Source organism: Sciurus vulgaris (genome assembly GCF_902686455.1).
Source record: "Sciurus vulgaris genome assembly, chromosome: 3".
In the NCBI taxonomy this organism is placed as follows: domain Eukaryota; kingdom Metazoa; phylum Chordata; class Mammalia; order Rodentia; family Sciuridae; genus Sciurus; species Sciurus vulgaris.
Window position 1 is genome coordinate 15,293,277 of NC_136463.1, and position 22,329 is coordinate 15,315,605.

A 22,329-nucleotide genomic window follows, 5' to 3' on the forward strand; every position below is an offset into this window, starting at 1 on the left:
TCTGCTACGTAAGGGACATAGACAAAGGGTTAGCTCAGATGAAAAGACAGTCCTTTTCTTCAAGAAGTCAGGGATGATTATGTACTTCTTTGTTTCCTTCTCTATGTGATAATAATGTTGTCATGGAGCCCAGCCCAGTGAAGGGAGGAGCCTGGGAGTAGCAGTGCAAATGGAGACCCACCTACATATGTCTATTTAAAATGTATAAATCAAGCTAAGCAATTTTTATAAATTTATAAAATATCTTCTACCTATCTTCTGTCTCCTACCATAAGAGGTCAGTTTCTAGTTTGGAATTCTTAGACATCTCAGTGTTTCGTTTTGTTTTGCAGTACTGGGGATTTTACCCAGGGACAATTTACCACAGAGCTTCATTCCCAGTCCATTTTATTTTTTATTTTGAGACAGGGTCTCACTAAATTGCTGAGTCTTGCTAAGTTGCTGAGGCTGGCTTCAAACTTGTGATCCTCCTGCCTCAGCCTCCGAGTTGCTGGGATTACAGTTGTGTGCCACCATGCCTGGCTGACATTTGAGAGTTCTGTACCATCTTTCTGGCCCACACCTTTGGAATCTCCATTTTGCAAGTTTACCTTCTATTCATTCCCTTATACATGGCTACCCTTTGGCCCACCCTCTGGCCTCAGGATACACAGCCTGTACTACAGTCTGGTTAGATAGGCCCAGGGAAGAGGCTGATCCAGGCCCCATCAGATCCTGGAAAGTGGACTTAGAGTCATCTGGGCAAGGGTTACCTGGGTTTCGAGTTTCTGGAGGAAGGGGCCTAGAATGAGGAAGGGGCAGTCATGAACTCTCAGCAAACCTCTCTTTCTCCCAGCTGCAAACTGTTCACCCTGTGGGGAGAGGGAAACTTAGGAATGGCCAGATCAAGGGCTGAGATGTAGCTCAGTGGTAGAGCCCTTGCCTAGCTTGCATGAGGCCCTGAGTTTAATCGCTCATACACACATACACACAAAATAATATATATGTTATATAAAATAATACATATACATACATATATATACATACACACATATATGTACATATTTGTTTTCAAGCAATTGATAAATATTAAATTATGGTTGTATCTTTAAAAATTCACCATAGTAGTACACACCTGTAATCCCAGCAGCTCAAGAGGCTAAGGCAGGAGGATTGCAAGTTCAAAGCCAGCCTGAGAAACTTAGCAAGACCCTTTCTCAAAATAAAAAATAAAACATGGGCTAGGGATGTGGCTCAGTGGTTTGTTCAAAACCCAGTACACCCACCCCCCCAAAAAAATTGACCTGCACAACTTACTAAGATAATATGGTTGAATATTATTAGGGCTGGGGGTGTAACTCAGTGGTAGAGCATGGGGTGATCGCATCAGATACATATATTTTAGAAAGGTCATTCTAGCAGTTGTATTAGATGTGATAGATGAGTTAGGAGGGTGTAGAAATGTAGGTAAAGTATCAGGAAATCCAAGAAAAACAATTTAGTAACAGAAGAATGCTCAGGTTCAGATTTAGAAGCAGCACTTGTGCAGGTAGAACTTTCTGCAGTACCTGTGCTATCCAGTATGGCAGCCACTTGTAGCTATTAGCATTGAAAATGTGACTAGAATGAGGGACTGAATTCTAAACCTAATTTAATTTATTTTAATATTAATAGATACCTGTGGCTAGTGACTCTGACATTAGTGCAGCCCTAGAGAGATTTCTAGGTTTCTGGCTTGGGCAGCACATGAAGTTCATGAGGACAGCTATATTCAAGGTGGGCTGGTTTTACATGTGCTAGTTGAAGACTTAGGAACAGTCACCCAAGTTTGTCCAGCCTCAGGCACACTGCTCCTGTGCAGCCTGCCACTGCAAAAACCCAGGATCCAATACTGTAGGTTCTATATTGTGGACTCAATTGGACCCACCTGGGCATGGCAAATGGGCTGGGCTTCAAAGAAGGTGACCTGGCTGCTGCCTCTACCCTAGGGTGAGGGCTCTACTGTTAATGAAATTTGATGTCTTATAAAAAGAGAGAGGCAGTGGTGGCCCTTCCAGCCATGGTGAAGGGCCACTTCTTGCAACCCCTCCTCCTCCTCCTGTCAGCCTAGGTAGCGGGAGCTGCTTAGTCAGTGGCCAGCATTCCTTTGGAAAAGGAATCCATGTTTTCTCTTCGATCTTTTCTTCCATCTTTTCTCTGTTCCCAAAAGATCATTTGCTTATGGGGAGGAGTTTATTTGTGAAGAGACTCCCAGGTCTTCCAGGGCCCCCTCCAGTCCAGGTACTGGCTCTGTCCTCCCCAGATGCTGCTGGAGAAGCTGAATGGCACAGTACCCTGCCTGTTGGACACCAGCACCATCCCTGCTGAGGAACTGAACATGAGCCCTTCACGCTCTTTGGCCAACCCTGGCCTGAGTGAGAGTCTGACCACCAGCAACCCCCGGCCTTCCAACGGTGACTCACCTTCCCATCCCTACCATCGAACCTTCTCCCCCCACTTTCACCATTTTGTGGAGCAGTGCCTTCAGCGCAACCCAGATGAAAGGTATCTCTCTGACCTGGAGCCAGGCTTTGGGGAAGCAGAGGGAGCTCCAGAGTTGGGACCAGGGTTTTAAAAGATGCACCTCTAGGGCTGTGGATATAGCTCAGTTGGTAGAGTGCTTGCCTTGCAAGCACAAGGCCCTGGGTTCAATCCCCAGCACTGCAAAAAACAAACAAACAAACAAACAAACAAATAAAAGCTGCACCCACCTCTCAAAGTAGGGTTTTGGCTCCCAGGAAGAATGAGGGGCCCAACAGCATGAGGGATCAGCTCATGAATTTGCTAAGAAACCAGCCTGGGTAGTTCTTGGCGAGCTGAGGGAAGAAGTAGAGGTACCTGAGGATAAGCTGTAAGCTGCAGGATGTGGAGCTGGGCATGGGTGATGTGGATCTCTTCACCTTCTTCTCCAGGCCAAGTGCCAGTGCCCTCCTGAGCCACTCCTTCTTCAAGCAGGTACAGTAGCATTCTGCCTCAGCTCCTGTTTTTTCTGGCCTATTCTACTGACCCTGATTCCCTTAGCTGGGGGATGTTTAGGCATTCTCTACTCCTCCTTTTGAACTACAGAAATGACCATGTTTCTGAAGCCACTGAAAGGCACCGCTCCTTTTTGGCTCTGACAGGTCATCTGTCACTAGGCCATTGTTCCTGCTCTGTGTTATCCGGGGCCTGAGCAGCAGGATCAATCACCCAACTCTCTTCTTCCCAGATCAAGCGACGTGCTTCAGAGGCTTTGCCTGAGTTACTTCGTCCTGTCACCCCCATCACCAATTTTGAGGGCAGCCAGTCTCAAGATCACAGTGGAATCTTTGGCCTGGTGACAAACCTGGAAGAGCTGGAGGTGGACGACTGGGAATTCTGAGCCTCTGCAGACTATGCGTGTTCTCCAGCCTAGGGCATGAAAGACCCAGGGGCCCTTTTTGAGGGCTGGCACATTCTCACTCTCCTGGGTGCAGACTGGGTAGAAAGGACCTTCTGTTAGCAGAGCAGGCTGTGATTGGAAGAACATCCAGGAGAGATTTCTGCACTGCGTTTGAAACAAGGGAATCCCAGGCACCAGAGGTTGGGAAGGGTCAGAAGGCTGACATGTCCTGTCCTGCGAACTCAGGCAACCTTCTCAAAAGGAAGAGATGCTGCCCTGGCCTTGAGGCTGAAGTCGAAGCCCAGGATTTGACTCCTCAACCCAGGGAACTGTCACCTCCTTTTCCCATCACTTGCTCTTTTGCCAGCCTGATTGTATTCTTTTCCTCTGCTTGCATATCCTATTGGTCCATGAAAGGCAAGTCATTAGCAGTTTGCTTCCCTTGCTCTGAAGCCTCTCCCTAATAACCAAAGGGAAGGGTCTGTCTTTTTAAGCACCAGGTTAATAAAGCTGGGGCAGTCCATCCTTATCCCCCTTATCTCGTGGACCTTGACACCTAAACCTTCCCATAATTTATCTGTGCAGCTCTTTCCTTTCCCAAGAATTTGCCAGCTGCCTTGGTGCTTCTTCCAAGGGCCATAATGTCTTGCCTCACCTGAAGGCTTAAATCCTTATGCTGTGTTAGTTTCATTGTCAGAACATATTAAAATTTTCAGAGAACCTGTTAAATGGCTTAGTGTTTGCAAGCACACAGAGACTGTAAGCTTGCTTCCTGGTGTTTGTGCTTCCAAGGATGGCCAGACAGGCTCAGACTCGTCATTCTGCCTTGGTCCTTTCCACCCAAGAATGGGCCCACAAGTTATTGTGGGAGCATAGAAGGGACTTCTTTCACTAGGTAGGTAGACCAGTTTCTTTAAAAACCCATAATAGATGGCCTCTTAACTACCTAAAATTTTAAGACTATTAATTTTTGCATGTTGCCATCAAACCACGTGGAGCTGGGAAGGTCTGTGTGATGAAGACTAATCCTCTGCAGGACCTCTTCTCGGCCACTAAGGGTCTGGACAGAAGATGCTCACCTTTGGCAGGAAGGAGTGGAGGGTTTTGTCTTGTGACCTGACACAAGACTTATGGAGTCTCCTTACCATTGGCACTAATACACAAAAAGCAAGAAAACTCAGAGCAAGACCTGCCCATTCCTGTCATCCTTTTTCTTTTTTTGGTATTGGGGATTAAACCCAGGGGTGTTTTACCACTGAGCTACATTCCCAGCCCTTTTTATTTTGAGACAGGTTCTCGTTAAATTTCCCAGACTGGACTCAAGTGTGATCCTCCTGCCTCAGCCTTCCATGTTGCTGGAGTTACAGGCATTTGCCACTGCTCCCAGCCCCGTTGGTCTTGTCAGCTAGTGAGTGGTAGCAAAAGGACGATTCCAACCTTTGTCTCCTCTGTGGTGCTTCACAGGCATGAGCACGTTCATTTACATGTGTTTGTGCATGCACAGTGCTTTCCACCTTGCTAGTCTATTTGGGTGAAGACTGTGGCCCAGGCACTTAAATGTCAGATTAAGGAAGTGCCCCTCCCTTTTCCCTGAAGTCTGCTCTGAACTATCAAACACCCTTACTTTCCTCTTCCTGAGCAATTTTAAACAACAATTTAAAGAAAAATTTTAAATTTCTTCCTTTGAGCATCTACAGGGGCAGAGGTGAAGTGAATAACACCTGCCATGAGTTAGGGGTGGAGGACCTGAAATGCGAGAAGGTTCCATTGCATCTGTTTCCAGCCCTTCTCCTAATCCCTGCCCAGTTCATTTTTTCTTGGAGCCTTAAGTTCCCTTTTTTGGTTTTTGGTACTAGGGATTGAACCCAGCGGCATTCTACTATCACTGGGCTGCATTCCCAGCCCTTTTAAAGAATTTTTAGACAGGGTCTTGGTAAGTTGGTGAGGCTGGCCTCAACCTTCCTGAGTCCCTGAGATTACAAGCATATGCCGTTGTGACCAGCCTTAAATTTCCTTAACAACTTATCACCATATTAGTTTTCTTTCCTTCCAGATTGCCTTCTCCATGCAGTCAGCTCATCCTCAACACTTAAACTACTGTTATAGTTTCCTGCAGCTCAGCCCATTCATTGTCCTGGGCAGGATACAGTCCTCAGGGATGGCTGCTTGATAGTGCCCCATAGCCAAGGAGCCTCCTCCTAGTGTCTGGGAGGGCTTCACCTTTCTTGTATCAAACAGCTCCCTTGGAGAATCGGATTACAGATATGGACACTTTCCCCAAAGACACATGCAGTTGTGGAGGGTTCCCCCATCTAGCAGGGAGTCCTCAGGCCCACAGTGTGGGTGCAGCCAGCCAGCCAGGGAAATGTTTGGGGGCTGGGCAGTTCCTTGCTTCCCTGCCAGGTGGCAGGCAGGGAGCTGTTCTGTTCCCTGACAAGTGTGTGGGCCCAATCTGGAGCCACCAGTTCTATTCCTGCCACAGTATGTGGGAACATACTGTTTAGGGCTGTGCATTGTGAAACAGCCTCCAGCCTGGTTTCAAGCAAAGCCAAATGAGTCACTGGGTCCCAGGAAGCCCCAGCCTCCTTGCAGAGGTACACAAGGGACCACAGGCACAGCTGAGGCTCTACTCCCCATAGTGGCTGTCACTTTAGACCTGCCATGCAGTGCACTGAGGCAGAAAACAATGCTGCTGCACTAGCCTTTGTTCCCTTGAATGTCACTTCAAACTTCTAGACCTTGGTTCTCTTCTGCAGAATGAGGCTTGGGTGCCCAGAGGTTTGCTTGCTGGTAGGATGGAAATTCTTTCCCTGAGGACCTGCCCTTGGTGTCCTTAGAGGGCCAGAGGTTAGTGAAACAGACCGAACTGGGGGCCCTCCTCTGAATTAGGAGCAACTTCCTTAAGCAGAGAATGGAAGGGGAAGTCTGCAATCCTCACCCTAACAGGTGCCAAAGAGGCTGAGAGGGAGACTCCTGCTCAGCCTATCTAGCACAGGGTCACTAAATATATGTTTATTTCTTGCCTTTTGTCCCATTTTGATCCCTCTTCGGGCCAACTAAATCTACATATGCATATCACTTGGTTTTTACTTCTGTAAATTGTAACCGCTTCAGTGCCACTTACTGGAGAAGCAATCTAGCTGCTTCTCTCCAGTTTGTCAAACTGCATAAAAAAAGTTCACTTTTCCCATCTTTTGCCTGTTTCTTATGGGGGCGAGAGCTGAATCCAACCAGCTGGGAAACCGGCAGGGGGCCGGGGCTGAGCTGCCACTAACATTAATAATTCCATAAAGTCGGACCACAGAAAGGTTTCAAGACGCCGGACCTGGGAGAGTGGGTGCTCTGGGAACCTGCGGGCAGCAGCCTCGTCTGCCCCTGTCTACCGGCAGCAGAAGGCGCACTGGGGTAGCAATCCCGCCCGACCCCTCGTACAGGCCAGCTCCATGGCAAGCGGCCAGCCCGAGGCCTCCCAAAGCGATTGTCCAGAGCCCTCCCTGCAGCCGGAAGACGGGCCTCGCAGCCTCGCGGCGGAGCTTGGTGGGACCGCGTGCCGCTGCCATCTTCCTCCGCGGGCTGTGCGGGCGCGGGGGCGGCCCCTGGCGGCGGGAGGACTCCGCGGCCCGAGGGGGCGCGGGAGTCGAATCTGGGGTTCCTGCCCTGCCTCCGGGGTCGCCCAGCGGGGTCTCTCAGGCTACGGGACCACTGCGCCGGGCGGGAACAAGAGCCGCTGGGACCTGCGACCACGAGGGCCAACGGGCAAACTGGGGCAGTGAAAGGCTCAGGCAAGCTCCACGGGGCTGTGCCAGGAGCGTCGTGTCCTGAGACCACAGCCTGAATTTGGTCCCCGCAGGAGGGGGCGGTGCGCAACCTCGGGTTCCTGTCCCCACGCGCGTCCGCTCACAGCCCGGCGTCGTCGAGAACCGGCAGACGGGGCGGCCGGTCCCTGGAGGCCCGCAAGCCCAAGAGGCTGTGAGGGGTCGGCGCGGGGGGCAGACAAAGGCGGGGGGACGGCGAGTGGGGAAGACAAAGCACAGAGGGGGGTCGGCGGCGGCGCCCGGGCCCCGGAGGCGGCTCCGGGCGCGGCGGAGCCAATGGGCGGGCGCGGGGCGGGGGCCGGCGGGGGAGGCGCGGCGATAAGGCGGCGGCAGCGGTGGCCGCTCGGGGACCACTGGCAGCGGCGGCAGCTCGCGCCCTCGCCTTCCTCCCACCCGAGGCGGCCCCCGGAGACCGACCCCCGCCCCGCGGCCCAGGCCGGGGCCCGGTGAGACGCGCGGGCGGCCGGGGGGAGGGCCCGCATCCGCTCACGAGCCCGGGCGCCGAGGTGGGGGACGAGGGCCACCTCTGCCTCGGTCCGCGGCGTCCCGACGCCCGGCGGCTCTGCGCGTAGCTCTCGCTCTCGCCCCGAGGCTGGCGTCTGCCTTGAGGGCCGGTCCCGGGCGGGGGCGGGACCTGCGGGAGTCCCGGGTGTGGGGGCCGGTCCCCGCGGGTCGGCAGGCGCGGGAGCCGACTTGGGGCTGCCCGGCGGGGCGGGGCCGGGCGGGCGGCGGGCCGGAGCGCTGTCCAGGAGCTGGGCGCCTGGGCACGGCGCCGGGCAGCGTGCGGCTTGAGTCAGACTGGGGCAGCGGGTTTTCGCCCGGCCGCGCCCGCCCCTCCTTCCCCTGATCTCCCCTGACCTCCCCTGACCCCAGGCGGGGTCCTAGCCCGCGGGGCGCACAAGGAGGCTGTGCGGGACCCTTTGTACCCGGCTGCTCCCCTGTAACTTTGTTCTTTGCCCACACATGTTCCACGCAGGGACCCCTGCCCCTTGGGGAGCAGCGTGGGGGACGAGCAGGCAAGGGGGTGGGTGAGGGGCGGAAGTGGCAAGACCGAGAGCAACAGGAAATGACTTAGGGAAAGTCCCAACCACAGCCCCCCAGCCCCCTGCCTGTAAACACCCCCACCCTGCAGCCTGGAGAAGGCTCGTGGGGCCCCATCGACTGACTTCCCCTTGCAGAACCCAGCGGGTGCCGAGTCTCCGCCCCGGGCTTCCATCACCTCTGACAAGCCATGTTCCAGGCTGCAGGAGCCGCCCAGACCACCCCCTCTCATGTAGGTGACCAGCCAGGTGGGAGGGATGAGGGGAGAGGAGCCGTGTGTTTGCCGGGCACCCTTTGCCCCCTCTTGACTGCCCCTAGGATCTGGGCCGAGCCGCCCCCATGCCTGCCCTGACTGTCTGTCTCTCAGGAAGCCAAAAGCAGCGGTGGCAGCAGCACTGTGCAGCGCTCCAAGGTAGGGCCCTGAGGGTGGGTGAGGGTGGGTGAGGGTGGAGGAAGGGGCGGGCGCTGGCCAGGCTCCTGGCTGAGCGTCCCTCGCAACAGTCCTTCAGCCTGCGGGCCCAGGTGAAGGAGACTTGTGCCGCCTGCCAGAAGACTGTGTACCCCATGGAGCGGCTGGTGGCAGACAAGCTCATTTTCCACAACTCTTGCTTCTGCTGCAAGCACTGCCACACCAAGCTCAGGTGCGGCCCTGCCCTGCCTGCCCTTGCCCTGCCTCAGCCCTGACCTGGCCTGACCTGTTGCTCTGCTTCCGCAGCCTGGGCAGCTATGCGGCGCTGCATGGTGAGTTTTACTGCAAACCCCACTTTCAGCAGCTGTTTAAGAGCAAAGGCAACTACGATGAGGGATTCGGCCGCAAACAGCACAAGGAGCTCTGGGCCCACAAAGAAGTGGACCCCGGCACCAAGACAGCCTGAGGCCCCTCTGGCCATCCTCTCCCTCCGCAGAGGGCCTGGAACTGGGCATTGGAAAGGGTGGGAAAAAGGTTGCTCTGGGTTTGAGTAGTGGGGCAGGGTGGGAAGGGGGAGGCTTGCTCAGGCAGAAGGTTCCAGGGGCAGGGCTCTGCTCCAGGATTCCTTCCTTCTCCAGTGGGAGTCAGAGGGTGGGAACCAGGATTGGGGTCTGCTCACCACCCTGCTTCCTTCTGCCCACCCCACCTCACCACATGGCCCCCTGGGAGGCCCCCTAGCCCAGCTTCCCTATTTAGGTGCCTTTTCTCCAGCAAGGAGTCAGTATGCCCCCCTCAGGGTCCCAAGCTCCCTCACTGCCACCTGGGCCATGTCAGCCCCCATGTCTCCCCATCTACCTCTGCCCTTTGCCTGGTCCTGAGCCACAGACTGGGAGGAAGGAGAGTGAGAGTGTCACCTGCTGGACCTCAAGGATGCCACAGCAGCTGACGGGGGAGGGAATGGGGAAGTAGAAGGCAAGGCAGGGCCCATGGCCTTGGGGCTGGGACCCCCTTGCACCATGAAGCTAAAGTCCCTGCAAGGCTGAGCACTTCAGAGACCTGTGGGGCCAGCAGCAGCCGTTCTCCCTCTCCTCTCCCTTGTTTCTGCCTTCTGACTGTTGTGATAACCCTGTTTTAAACATGTTTAAACAGATCCTGACTCTTATGTGGCCTGTTGTGGGGGGGCTTTGTGATAAGATGCCCATTCACCACAGGGAGGGGAAGGGGTTTAGGGTCAGTCCAGAGCACTCCTGTCCTTGATGAAGGGGCAACAATGAAATACATGCTGCTTGAGAAAAGGGGTGTTCCTCTGCCCAGCCAGGGAGCCTCGTGGCCAGACGCAGTGTGGTTCTGTAACTGAAACTCCTCTCCCCTCAGCTTTGGGTTGGTTGACACCCCAAGCCCACAGACTCACATCCACACCCCTGTTCTGAAGAGGGGAGCCAGAAGCCTCTGATGGGGACAAGGATGGTCCCTGTTCAGAGTTCAACAACAGCAGCTGAGCCAGGGAGAGATGCTTGAGATGGTTTCTGATCAACGCCCTATAGGATGGGCAAAGGAACCTCACAGGAAGACCCTACTAGATGCCATTAAAGTCCCAGGAACCAAGCCACTGGTGATGTTCAGGTTAGAAGGGCCAACAGTGCCTCAGTGAATTGGCCCTCGTTTACCACTTTCAGTAGAGATCTTAGAGGGGGAGGGGAGGGGGAGGGGGAGGGCCCCTCTGAGCTAACAGTGGTACCTAACCAAGTCATGACGAGGCCCCTCTTCTTGGCATCAAGTTCTCTTCTTCGGGTACCCAAGCTTGTTACTAGGTGCCATACCTGGCCCTCCCAGGCAAACACTTATCTCCTCTACCACTCCCAACCCAAAGCACCACACAGGACCCCTCTGGTATAAATGATCCCTTTTATTGTAAGTAATGCGTGACACTGGCCTGGCTTTGCACTGCAAGCCCTCGGTCAAGATATAATCAAATAACTATGGCTGCAGGTTCTTCTGCACTATCCACAATTCAGACACAGACACAGAGCTGGGAGGGCAAGAGGGGCAGAAGGGCGGCAGCACGAGCACTGACCCAGCCCTGGCCCTGATGTGTGGGGCTGGCCGAGGCAGACACACCCCGTGGAATGGTGAGAAAATGGCAGCATGGCCCCTTTCCACAGCAAGCCTGGGGCTGCAAGGAAACTGCCCTTCAGGACTTTTGGCCCAGGCCATCCTGGAATCCCACAACTTTTAATCTGGATTAGTTAATAATAAAAAATAATAATAAATTAAAATTAAGCAACAGCTTGGTCCTGAGGATGCTAAACCAGCATGTCCACAGTTTTTGGCACAAAAGTCGGTCTTTTTTGATATTTTGGAGTGCAGGGTTTGTTGGCTTGTTTTAAATTTTTATTTTAAAAATAATCCCTGTGAGGTAAGACCCCAGGGGTGGGGCTCTGTGAGCCTGAACCTGGGACACGCAGAGTCGTCTCAGTCTCATCAGCGGCACCATGCTCTTTTCCTCTTGGGGACTGGGGACAGGGTGTGGGCCAAGGAGTGCTACAGCCATCAGGATGGGGTCCTGGAGAGGCCGAGCTGCCTCTTGGCAGCTTTGGTCAAGATGAGGGGCCGGTCCCCACCCTGGGCAAGGGCCGAGGTAGAGGCAGGAGCATGTGCTCACTGGCCTCAGGGCAGTGGTGGGTGGAAGATGGCCTGACAGAGGCCCCCCAGGAAAAGGGATGGAAGAGGGGCCCAGTTGGCACCGTGCAACACACATTTCTGCAAAACCAGCTGCTTTCATTTTCTCTTCTCTCTCTTGAGGCGTCCATCACCTGTAACAGTCTAGAATTGATATATAAAAACCATCAAATATGATCTGAGATATAAATTAACAAGTACAAGGCCTCACATTACATGATGTGAAAAGGCTAAAAACAGCGATAGAAACTACATTCATAAAAGTGCATCGTCAACATACAACGAAGGCTTTGGCTTGTTCTGTGCCCGTGGGGTAGTGGGCATGGCTGGCAGTGAGCTGCCTGGCGCTAATCCCCAGCTCCCTGGAGATGCCCGTCCATGGGCACTAGCTTTTTTTTTTTTTTTTTTCCTTTCTTTAATGATAACTCCCAAGGAAACTGGGTGTTGGGAGGGAGGAGCTCTAGCAATAGGCACATTTTGGAGGGGAGGGGCCGGAAGAAAGGACCAGCGCCCAGGCTGAGGTAAATATGGCCAACTCTAAGCTGCTTGGAGATACTGGTTCCCCATTGCCATTCCTCCCCCAGAGGAGAAGCAAGAAGGGAAAGAGGCTGAGACCTCACAGGGATGGGCAAGGCTAAGGAAGAACAGAGCTGGTGGTTTTGGACACTGCTGGTGGCAGCACATGGGCTTTCCCTTCTACCAAAAGGAGTGGGCTTAGCCTGGCAGGGTCATGACTGACAGGCAGAGTCAACCCCTGGGCTCTCCTGGACAGCCCTGATGGGCCCACTGAGTTGTTCATCTTCCTTTCTGCTCCAGTGGGAAACATGCCAGGCCAGAAGCACAAAGGTCATCCCATCAACTCTAGAATCTAGCCTAAAGCCCAAGCTCACACAGGGGTATCCAGAACCCATAGGGCACAAAGTCTCCAGTTTAGAAACTGAGTACAGCATAAGAGTGACTCCAACTTGTAAAACAGAGACAATTACATTGACAAAACTGGGTCTCCCCCCTCAATGGGGGTAGCCATATTTCAGGCCCCCACTTGGGGGTGCAGAGTCATGGGGGCAGGCAGACATGTTCCTCCTTCCCTGAATAAGGCAGCATAACATTTGCTTCATTCATCTTTGGCAAAGGACAAGGACTGGCAAAGCTGACTTGGGTGCTCTGAGGGAGAGGTCAGCTGGGCCTCTGTCTTCCCTTGTTTGAGGGCTGTTGGGCTTTACCTCAGGCTTGAGTGGGCTCATCCAGCCCGGAGACACCCTGGTAGTCTCCAGACATTGGGAGGAGAAACAAAATAACACTCTGAATGAAAATAACACTATTCATACCCTTGAGTCAGTCCTGTCCCCCAGGCCCTCTGGCTTCCCAGTCAACTGCAGTGTCAGGACACACCCCACGAGCAATGCCTGCAGCTGCCTCACACATTTTCCCAGCCCCTTCCTTCCACACTGAGCTTAAGACACTGGAGCTCTTGGGTCTAGCAGGCTGGGGGCTCCCAGTCCTTGAGGCTACAGCCATCCCATCCTAGCTGAGCCCCACTGGCAGAAGGGGCAAAGACAAACGCTGGCTGGATTGCAGCTCCAAGGTCCACAGCCTTGTCTGGGAGAAGCAGCAACTTCACTGAGCCCCACAGCAGCCCCTTGCCTGTGCAACAGGGGACAGCTGGCAGCAGCGTGGCCTTAAGAGCTCAGTATACGAGCTGTGCAAAGTGGTGTGTGAGCAGCTCCTCAGCTGAAGGTCTCTGATGAGCCTCCACAAAAATGCGCCTCAGGAAGTCCCGGCCATGTTCAGAGATGTGGGAGGGCAGCTGAGGGTTGGTGGGCTGGGTGGCAATCTTGAAAATAGCGGCCATAGCTTCATACTCTGCCCAGGGTGGTTTCTCTGTCAGCATCTCCACCACTGTGCAGCCCAGGCTCCTGGAGAGAGAACCTCATGTCACTCCTCAGCCAGTTCTGAATTCCCAGCTGCCTCACCCACCTTTGTGAAAGGAGGTGCTTTCCTCAGATCACACTGGGATACAGGATGAGACAAGCTGAGGGATGACACTCCTTGAATCCCCAAGACCAGAAAAGACTTTAAAGGACTCCTGGCCCTTATCCACATAGGCCTCATCAACCTACACAAATCACTCACCTGGGTACTTCTTCAGATGGGAAAGAGGAACCACTGGGCACTGACAGAGCTCCAAGAGGGCTGAGAGTGTGGTTCACAGCTAGAATGCACGCCTTGCATGTGGGAGACTGGGTTCCATCCCCAGCACCACACATACACACACACAAACACAAAACCCTCCTAGATAGTTATATTAATTTCCTACTGCTGCTGTAACAAATTACTACAAACTTAGTGGCATAACTACAATACAAATTTATTATCATATGGTTCTGGAGATTACCAATCTAAAATTAGTCTCCCCAGACTAGAGTTAAAGCATTAATTAGCAGGGCTCATTCCTTCTGGAGGCTTGAGGCGAGAATTTATTTCCTCACCTTTCCAGCTTCTACAGGCCACCTGCACTTCTCTTTTTCTTTTGTGTGCATGTGTGTGTGTGTGTGTGCACTCACACACGTGTGCAATGGAGACCAACCTGAGCCTTGTGCACTCGAGCATGTGCTGTACCAGGGAGCCACGCCCCTGTCCCTGTCTCGTGGCTCATGTGCTTCCACTATCACACTTCCCACTTCCCACTCAAACCTACCTCCCTTTTTATTTTCACTTTTTACAAAGCTGGGGATCAAACCCAGGATCTTGCACATGCTGAGCAAGTGCTCTACCACTAAGCTACATCCCCAGCCCTTTATTTTTTGAGACAGGGTTTCACTAAGCAACCCAGGCTTTCCTGGCCTTTTAAAAAAATTTTTATTTTGGGACAGGATCTTGCGAAATTGCCCAGACTGAACTTGAATTTTCCATCCTCCTGCCTTATCCTCCCAAATAGCTGGGGTTACAGGAGTGTGCCACTGCTAACTCTCTTTTCTGAGAACTCTTGTGATTTGTGCCAGGCCCACCTGGACAATCTGAGCTAACACTAAACCCTTAACAGCTGCAAAGACCTGCTACTATGTAAAGCAACATTTACTGATTCCAGGGATTAGGACATTGGGGAGCCATTGTTAAGCCCACCTTACAATAACTATTCAAGGAAAGAAGTTCTCATGACTTCTGGGTCCTTTCTGAAAATAGAAATAAAGTCAGGCAGAGCAAATGCAAGCCCACCTGAGCCCTAGGAGAAGGGGCAGAAGTCTGCTCTTGTTTAGAGACAGATCAGGACTTCAGAGTGGATACTGCTTCTCAAGGGGTTCAGCAAACCCAAGGATACTTCTTCCATGGCTTAAATTCCTAACACTAACAAGATTTGCTATTTGGGATGAAAACATACCCATCTGTGTACTGCAAACACTACCAGCGCTGCACACACGGAGCCTGGCTGCACCAGTCAGCAAAAGGCAGGCCCTCAGTTCCCTCCTGTCATATGCAAGGTTCTCAAAACCATTTCCAATTCAGAGCCACTACAGCCCAGGCAGGGATATGGAGTCCCGGCATGTCCTAGCACTCACCACACATCTGCTTTCCTTCCATAGCCCTCGCCACTGATGACCTCAGGGCTCATCCAGTAGGGAGTGCCGGTGACAGAACGCATGCCTGTCCCTGACATGCAAATGGTCTGCAGGCGTTTGCTGGCCCCGAAGTCCCCAAGCTTCACATTCCCAGCAGAGTCTCGGAGGATGTTGGCTCCTAAAGCACGGAAGGGAGAAGCTACCACCTTGGCCCCTCTTGCATTTTCTACCATCCATCCTCCCTCCCAAGTCACAGAGAACTACTGAGAGGGTGGAAGCTACCACTGAATTAGACATGAGCTGCACAGGGCACACAGGGAAGGGAAGCCTCAGACCTACAGTGTGAAGTCACGGGTCTTCATGGTCAATATTCACACTGAACTATGGTATTTTCCCAAATTGTTCAATCTTCATATCAATCCCCAGCTGGGGAAGCAACGGAGGATCCCACTTCACAGAAAGTTCAAAATGGTTCAGTGATTGGCCCACCCAGTCACTAAGTGGTGGACATGAACCCAGGTCTTGAGGACTCCATACAGCCTAAGCCCTGCTCACCCTTGATGTCCCGGTGAACAATCATGTTGCTGTGCAGGTAGGACATGCCCTCCAGGATCTGCCGGGTATACTTGCGGGTCACACTCTCCGTCAGAGCTCCATAGGCCTTCAACTGGTCCTTTACCGAGCCCTAGCAGTCACAAGGAGGCAGAGGGAGTCCCCTCAGGGGATGGCTGTGGGAGGGAGCAAGACTATTTCCGGGCCCCAGGCACTGCAGCAAAGCAGTGATTCATCCAAATTCCATTTGTGATGTGTTGGGCACTTTGCCAGGAGCTGCCAGGCAGCTTGGAGAAAAACATAAACAACAGTCCTTCCTTCAAGCAATGGATAACCCACATCCAGGAGAAGGGGCCTCTGCTGCAGGTGAAGGCTATGCTCGCTGGACAGACCAGATCTTAGTGCAAACCTCAGGTTAGTCTGGGCTAGGACATTCCTCACCTCACACCCACACTGCAGCCACAGGTAGGGCCCTCCTGACGCCAGGTCCTGCCACAACCTCACCTAGTTCTCCCAAACCTGAAGCCTCAGGAGGTCAGACCCAGGCCAAGGGTCACCCCAAGGCCCTGCCCTAGATCAGGCTTCCTCTTGTGTGAGACTCATATGTCCGAGGGGCACATACCCCGGGCATGTACTCCATGAAGATGGTCAGTGTCTTCTCGGCGCGGTCCCGCAGGCAGCCGTAGTACTGCACTATGCGCTCATGCTGCAAGTTCTTCAGCAACTGGATCTCACACTCCAGGGCACTCACCTCCTAGGGAGAAGCCAGTGGTTACCCAGGCACCTGAGCCCCGGGCCGGCCTGCCTGAGATCCACTCAGCTTGCCTTACACTGTGCTTCACAGGGGTCTGCCTTGGGAACTTCATCTGGAGAAAAGGCGGCCTGTTAGCTGTCTGACCCTTAGCCACTCGAAGGTGGAGGAAGGCAGACAGGGAGAAAGGAGGAGGGTTGTGGGGGCTTAGTTAAGGCCCCTACTACATTTGCCTATTCAAATTGAGGTGTCAGTCACATGATTCTCCTTGAGAGCTGGCCCAAGTAAGCAGGGGAAAGGTGCCTGGGGAGTGGGGCGGGGAGTGCCCTCTGTGGCAGTGATCGTCACCTCTCAGCTTGGGTTGCATGGGACTGTGAGATGGTCTTAGATCCTCCCTGAGGTGCGTGCTGCTCCTTGGACCATCAACCCTTCACCCCATAGCCAGGACCAGGTGGATAGCAAGGGAGCTTGGGAGGACAAGTGATGGGGTGACAACCTGTAGCACCAGGAGCAATTCATCTGTGTGGTACAAGACAGGCACTTTTGATGGAAGGGGAGAACTGGAGTTCAGAGAATGGAGAAGGCCATACCTTGCTTGTCTCAGGACTGTCCGGGTCAAACTGGACCTGCTTGGAAGCAAGTTCACGTCCTGTGTCCACATCATAGCACAAATAGACCCTGCCAAAGGCACCCTGGCCCAGGAGCTTCCCTCGACGCCAATTGATGGGGGCACTAGGAGCTGCAGGAGAACAGCAGGGAAGAGTGTCAAAGCATGTGTGTTCTTCATGGAGACCCTCCTTGTTCTCCAGCTACTTGATCACGAGAGCTCTGGCTTAGGCTCCCCCATGCCCAGTACCCCACCTGAAGCAGACCCAGAGCCCTGGTTAATGGGAGCTTAAGATCAGAGTCCTGAGAAACAAAGGACTTGCTAAAGTCATGGTGAAATGCTCTTCTGCATTGATCAAAGGTCTTTACTTCCAAAGCTCCTAAATATCTTAATATGTCAGGGATTAAGAGTGTGCTTTTCAGTTTAAATATGAAAAAACTAAAGACCAGAGAGAAATGGCTTGTCCCATAGCAGTGGAGTCAGGCCTAAGACCCAGGGTGTGCTGCCCTCTCTGGGGAGCTCCCTGAGTGGGGAGGATGGGTCAGAGCAGCAGAACGCTGAGCCCAAGCACCCTCGCAGCCAGGCTGTCCTCCCACCCCTGCAGCTCGTCTGAACATCCTTGGCAGTCTTCTCCTAGCCAGGGACACTCCTCACACTTAGTTGGCACATTCCTCTCCTGAACAGAGAGGGCATTCTCGCTGTCTGCACTCCGTAGACGTCCACGGGGGTCCAGGTATTGCACAGCCAGACCCATGTTCTCGCCATTCGTGCTTAGGGAGCGGCTGGAGGGGACCAAGGTGAACAGGTTGCCCTGATGACGCCGTATTCGGGGAAATGTTCTTCTGCCTAAAAAGATAAGGGGTCAGAGTAGGGCAAGTCAGGCCCTTGGCCACAAGATTGAATGTGCAAACCAGCTAGAAGTGACAAACAACACTGACTTGGTCCATCCTGTCTGCCCTTACAAATGACTCATGCCAGAAAGGCTGCTGTCCCAAGCACCTTAAGCATCAAGACAAAAGCAGAAATTAAGAAATAGCCAGGTTCAGGGAGTCCTGGCCACCTGGAAGGCTCCGGGGACCAGTAAGGCCAATCCCCAACACAAGTCTCCTTTTCCTTGGCATCCTACTCCTACCCCCTCTGCCACAGCTCCAGTGTGTCTGCTGCTGCTACAGAAAAGAACGCTTGAGAGGTGGCACTCCAGAGCACAGCATGGACACAAAGGAAGGCCAAAGTTCCCAGCAGCAGCAACTTAGTTTATAAATATCACTCTCCCCATTTGGTTAATTTTCTGTCTCTCTTCACTCAAGATTGAGGCACGATTCCCCAGGAACAGAGGAGAACACAGATCCTAGAGTACCCAGGTGCCACCCACTAGTGGTGGCTTTTCCAAAGCAGAGCATTAAGCATGGTCTTTCTGAAGGCAGCCAGCAGAGGGCAGCGTGGAGGCACACTCACCATCACTGTAGTCCTTGTGGTGCACAGACACATGGTAGCGCCGGGGGTAAGTTCCACCTTTGACCCCTTTGTCATAGAGCTGGGTCTCCCGATCTAAGTAAGACAGGGGAGTCACTGGCTTTTGGGTAGGTCAGTCTGAGTGAGCCACTTAAGCTCCTAGGTCATTTGAGACCCTAGAGGAGTAAGTCCAGGAGAATTTCTACACCCTGGCTTCCCAACTCAGAACTCTCTGGCCCCACCCAGACTCCCCTGCTTTGCCAACCCAGGCTCTGTAGAACTTACCTGAGTACTCCTGTCTGTTGTCTGGGAAGCTCTGGGCTCGGGACATTCGTGATTTCCGGAAGGATGGGCTAGAGAGAGCAAAAAAGAATTACAAAATAGACCTCAGTGTATTTCCAGTGCAGCCCAGAAGGCAGAAGAGAAATCAAGAGCATCTAATTGTTTCCCCTTCAAATGTCTCCCATATGCACAGGTGGTGGCAAAGGGAGCTGGAGGGAAGTGGCCCTTTCCTGAGTCTAATCTCCTGCTTTTTCCACCCTTCACTTGTCAGAGGCCCAAATCTGACACGACCCAGGGTGGCAAATGGCAGCCCTACTGAGTGCCACCTTGGCTGCACACCCCTTTGCCTTCCCTTCTTGGCCTTTCGTCCCACCTATGTAACAAGTGAAGAGCTGCAAGAGAATCCCTGGCCCCGGCAGTAACAAAGATAACAACAGCACAGTTTATTTAACCCTTATAACTCTGCAAGGTAGGAAATAAAATAATATAATAGCAGGTACCAATTACTGAACAGCTGCTGTGCTATATTACTAGTCTTCGTGGACACCCTACTGGTTTAGATATGAACATTCCTATTTACTTCCCCAAGGGTACAGCTAGGAAGCAAGAGAGTTAGACTTCAAATCCAGGCCTATGACTCCAAAGTCTGTGTTTCTGCAGTTATACCAGGCATCTTCAATTTTTCAATTAGTCATCACCATCCTATTTTAGAGGTAGGGACACTGAGGTCAAGGGGCTTATTTGAAGTTACCAAAATATTTGCTGGAGCTGGAATTGGATACAGGTCTATCTGGCTCCAAATCTGCCCTTTCCTAAATCCCAGGAAGGGAAGACAAGAGCCCTGAACTCAGGTCAGGCCAGACCTCAGGGAAGTCAGTTCTGATCACTGGGTTTTATTCACCAGGAGAAAACAAAGCACTACAGAAAGATGGAAGAAATGCCCAAGACCAGGGAAGTGGCTAAATTCAGCTATCTTTCCCAGCATCCACCTGAATGGCCCTTCCCCTAACACACAAGTACCTTTTGAGAGGTCACATGTCAGACTTTCAAGGCAGTGACTTGGGGGCTGCCCTCTTCTTCCCACCTTCCCTATACCTTCTGTCCTCTCTTCCTAACTCAAAGCTCAGGGGATAGTCCAAAGTCAGAGTCCGTCCCTGTCCTGGAAGAGCCCTTGTTCAGTGACAACAATGAGCACTTCCACTTCTGCCTTCTTACTACCCTGATTGGAAAGCAAGACCCAATCAAGGCTGCATATTGGAACCAAAAGCATCTATGACTACATTCTATTACACCTAGAGGAAGACCACACGTATCAGTGCTCAGAACAAATTTGGCTGCAGTCAGATCAGTACTCTCATGAACAATAAATCAGATACACAAATTGAAAAAACGAAAAACCCAAACCTGCCCCCTAGCTTCTGACCATAACCCTACACCTGGTCAGAGGTGATCAGAACAAGGCTGGGATGGGAGCAGTGGGATTAGTGCTGGGGCCAGCGCCAGAGCCATGTTCTATCTAAAGGAGAGCATATTTCCTCCCAGAATGTAAGAACAAGCCTCCATACACGGAAGGAGGCCTGCATATTGTTTTCTGATCTTCATATCCCAGTTTCTTATTCCACCAGAAACACTTGGAGAAAAAAAAAAAAGTGAAAGTAAACCCATGGATGAGAATTTTGTTTTTCTGCAAACTTCAACAGTCCATTGTTTCTCAGTCTAGATCACAATAAAGGCCCAAAATGCACAAGAGTGGTAAGTATTATAAATAGAATCAAAACATGTAAAGCACTTAGAACAACACAACAAGCACTTAATAAATGAACTGCTATTTTATAAGCTATTATATTCATTTTATTATGCAAGCAAAACATTTTCATGGTGTTTGGGAAACTAAGGACAGGCCATGCTGCTTTAACCCTGGGCCTTTGACCCGTGGCTGGATCAGAGACACACACTAGTGAACATTGTTTCCTCAACCCATCAGTTAAAAAAATGCCTATGTATTGGTCAAGTGTGGTGGTGCATGTCTATAATCCCAGTGTCTTTGGAGGTGGAGACAGATTGCAAATTTGAGGCCAGTCTCAGCAATTTAGTGAGGCCCTAAGAAACTCAGTGATACCCTGTCTCAAAATATAAATACATAAATAAATAAATAAATAAAAGGGCTGGGTAGGGCTGGGGCTGTACCTCAGTGGCAGAGAGCTTACGTAGCATTTATGAGGCACTGGGTTCGAGCCTTAGCACCGCACAAAATAAACAAATAAAATAAAGGCATTCTGTCCATTTACAACTACCAAAAAAAAAAGGGGGGGGGGGGAGGCCTGGGGATATGTGGCTCAGTGATTTAAGTGGCCCTGGGTTCAATCATCCCAGGACAAAAAAAAAAAAAAAAAAACAGAGAGAGAAAAGGAAAAAGAAAAGCCTATCTATTATTAACACTCAAGTCACCCAATAGCCCCATACCTGTCTGCCGACCTGTCCAAGGACTGGCAGCTTCCTGATAAGGAATTTTCAGCACTGCTCAGGGGATCCAGCATCTGTAAGGCAAGCATACAATAGACCACAGTCCCAACCCTAATCCCAGCCAGGCAGGTGACCAGGCTTTATGACCCAGCTGAGGCCAGCACATGGTCTTTTTTGTCTAAATATGAAAGTGCCCTTTGTTTCCTCATATAGTGGGAAGAACGGTTAGTAAGGTACCATTCTCCCCTGTAGTTTGAGTGGCAAGTTTCCAGGAGGGAGAAAAATGCCTGGCTGGCATCCCAAGGAGTTTTGCCAGGAGGGCAAAGCAGAGACGCAGCTTTTCTTGTTGGCATTTTCTTGGCTCATCAACACTGGCGCCTGGCGCTGGAGATGGTACTACCCTGCAGAGGCTTCCAGTGAGTTTGGGTGGGACCCTGATGCTTCTGTTTACACTCCATAATTCATAATTTACAAAAACAAGCACTGCCTCATTTCATAGATGAGCCCTGTAGGCTAAGAAAGGTTAGGAGACTTGTCTAAAGTCATAAAACTAGTCAGTGCATAGCTGGTATTAGAATAAAATTTCCCAGAAGTTCCAATACAGAGGTATAGATGTCTACGTAGATTGAAGTATTTCTCTGGCCCCTGGTCTAATGCAATTACAAAAAGCCTTCAGAATAGTTCGCCCCCACCAACCAATCTCTTGAAGGTCCTTCCCTTTGCTTTCTCTTTACAGAGAGGGGGTGGCTCTAGGGTCTTCAATTTCAAAGTACAGTCATTCCTTGCTATCCACTGGGTATTGGTTCCAGGTTCCCTTTTAAATCTGAGGATCCTCAAGTCCATTTACATAAGATGGCACAGTATTAGCATATTGTCCACACATATACTCCTGTGTACTTTAAATCATGTCTAAGATAAGTATGATTATACTGAATTATTTAAGGAATGACAAGAAAAAAAAAAAAAAGTCCATGCTGAGTCCAGTGGTGCAAGCCTGTAATCCCAGTGACTTGGGAAGCTGAGGTAGGAGGATTGCAATTTTGAGGGCAGCCTTAGCATCACAGTGAGACCCTGTCTCAAAATAAAAAGAAAGAGCTAGGGTTGTAGCTTAATGGTAAAGCATCCTTGGGTTCAGTCCACGGTGCCAAAAAAAAAAAAAAAAAAAAAAAAAAAAAAATCCATATATGATAAGTACAGACAAAATACGCTCATTGTGCATTTGGTTAAATCCATAGACATGGAACCCATGGACACACAGAACTGACTATATGCATTACCTTAGCTCCAAAGTTAAACTTCACACAGGAAAGAAAATATTGGAATTATGAAAAATCGATAGATA

General features: G+C 51.5%; 3 protein-coding genes across 16 annotated transcripts in view; 2 read left to right on the top strand and 1 right to left on the bottom strand.

The window, feature by feature from the left end:
- STRADA (STE20 related adaptor alpha) overlaps positions 1 to 4,108 on the top strand; it is a 30,615-nt gene extending 26,507 nt beyond the window's left edge. For all 9 annotated transcript variants that reach the window (XM_079132358.1, XM_079132359.1, XM_079132364.1 and 6 more), the window contains 3 exons: positions 2,282 to 2,523; positions 2,931 to 2,973; positions 3,227 to 4,108. In XM_079132358.1, the coding sequence (XP_078988484.1) occupies positions 2,282 to 2,523; positions 2,931 to 2,973; positions 3,227 to 3,379 (438 nt within the window). In that variant the 3' untranslated portion in view covers positions 3,380 to 4,108. The remainder of the gene's footprint in view (positions 1 to 2,281; positions 2,524 to 2,930; positions 2,974 to 3,226) is intronic.
- A 2,917-nt stretch (positions 4,109 to 7,025) lies between these two features.
- Positions 7,026 to 9,800, top strand: LIMD2 (LIM domain containing 2). Of its 4 annotated transcripts, none has more exons than XM_079132369.1 (5): positions 7,026 to 7,161; positions 8,373 to 8,467; positions 8,603 to 8,647; positions 8,737 to 8,876; positions 8,951 to 9,800. In XM_079132369.1, exons 2-5 carry the CDS (start codon positions 8,426 to 8,428, stop codon positions 9,108 to 9,110), a joined length of 387 nt encoding a protein of 128 aa, XP_078988495.1. In that variant the 5' UTR covers positions 7,026 to 7,161; positions 8,373 to 8,425; the 3' UTR covers positions 9,111 to 9,800. The 4 variants fall into 4 exon arrangements, with proteins under 4 accessions (XP_078988495.1, XP_078988496.1, XP_078988493.1 ...); XM_079132370.1 differs by lacking the exon at positions 7,026 to 7,161 and adding an exon at positions 7,338 to 7,355; XM_079132367.1 differs by lacking the exon at positions 7,026 to 7,161 and adding an exon at positions 7,481 to 7,640.
- A 1,913-nt stretch (positions 9,801 to 11,713) lies between these two features.
- The window catches only part of MAP3K3 (mitogen-activated protein kinase kinase kinase 3), a 63,018-nt gene continuing 52,402 nt past the window's right edge, over positions 11,714 to 22,329 (bottom strand). For all 3 annotated transcript variants that reach the window (XM_079132355.1, XM_079132354.1, XM_079132356.1), the window contains 9 exons: positions 20,988 to 21,061; positions 18,528 to 18,595; positions 18,246 to 18,338; positions 17,445 to 17,636; positions 16,774 to 16,922; positions 16,055 to 16,186; positions 15,436 to 15,565; positions 14,881 to 15,058; positions 11,714 to 13,239 (listed from right to left, as the gene is read on the bottom strand). In XM_079132355.1, the coding sequence (XP_078988481.1) occupies positions 13,011 to 13,239; positions 14,881 to 15,058; positions 15,436 to 15,565; positions 16,055 to 16,186; positions 16,774 to 16,922; positions 17,445 to 17,636; positions 18,246 to 18,338; positions 18,528 to 18,595; positions 20,988 to 21,061 (1,245 nt within the window). In that variant the 3' untranslated portion in view covers positions 11,714 to 13,010. The remainder of the gene's footprint in view (positions 13,240 to 14,880; positions 15,059 to 15,435; positions 15,566 to 16,054; positions 16,187 to 16,773; positions 16,923 to 17,444; positions 17,637 to 18,245; positions 18,339 to 18,527; positions 18,596 to 20,987; positions 21,062 to 22,329) is intronic.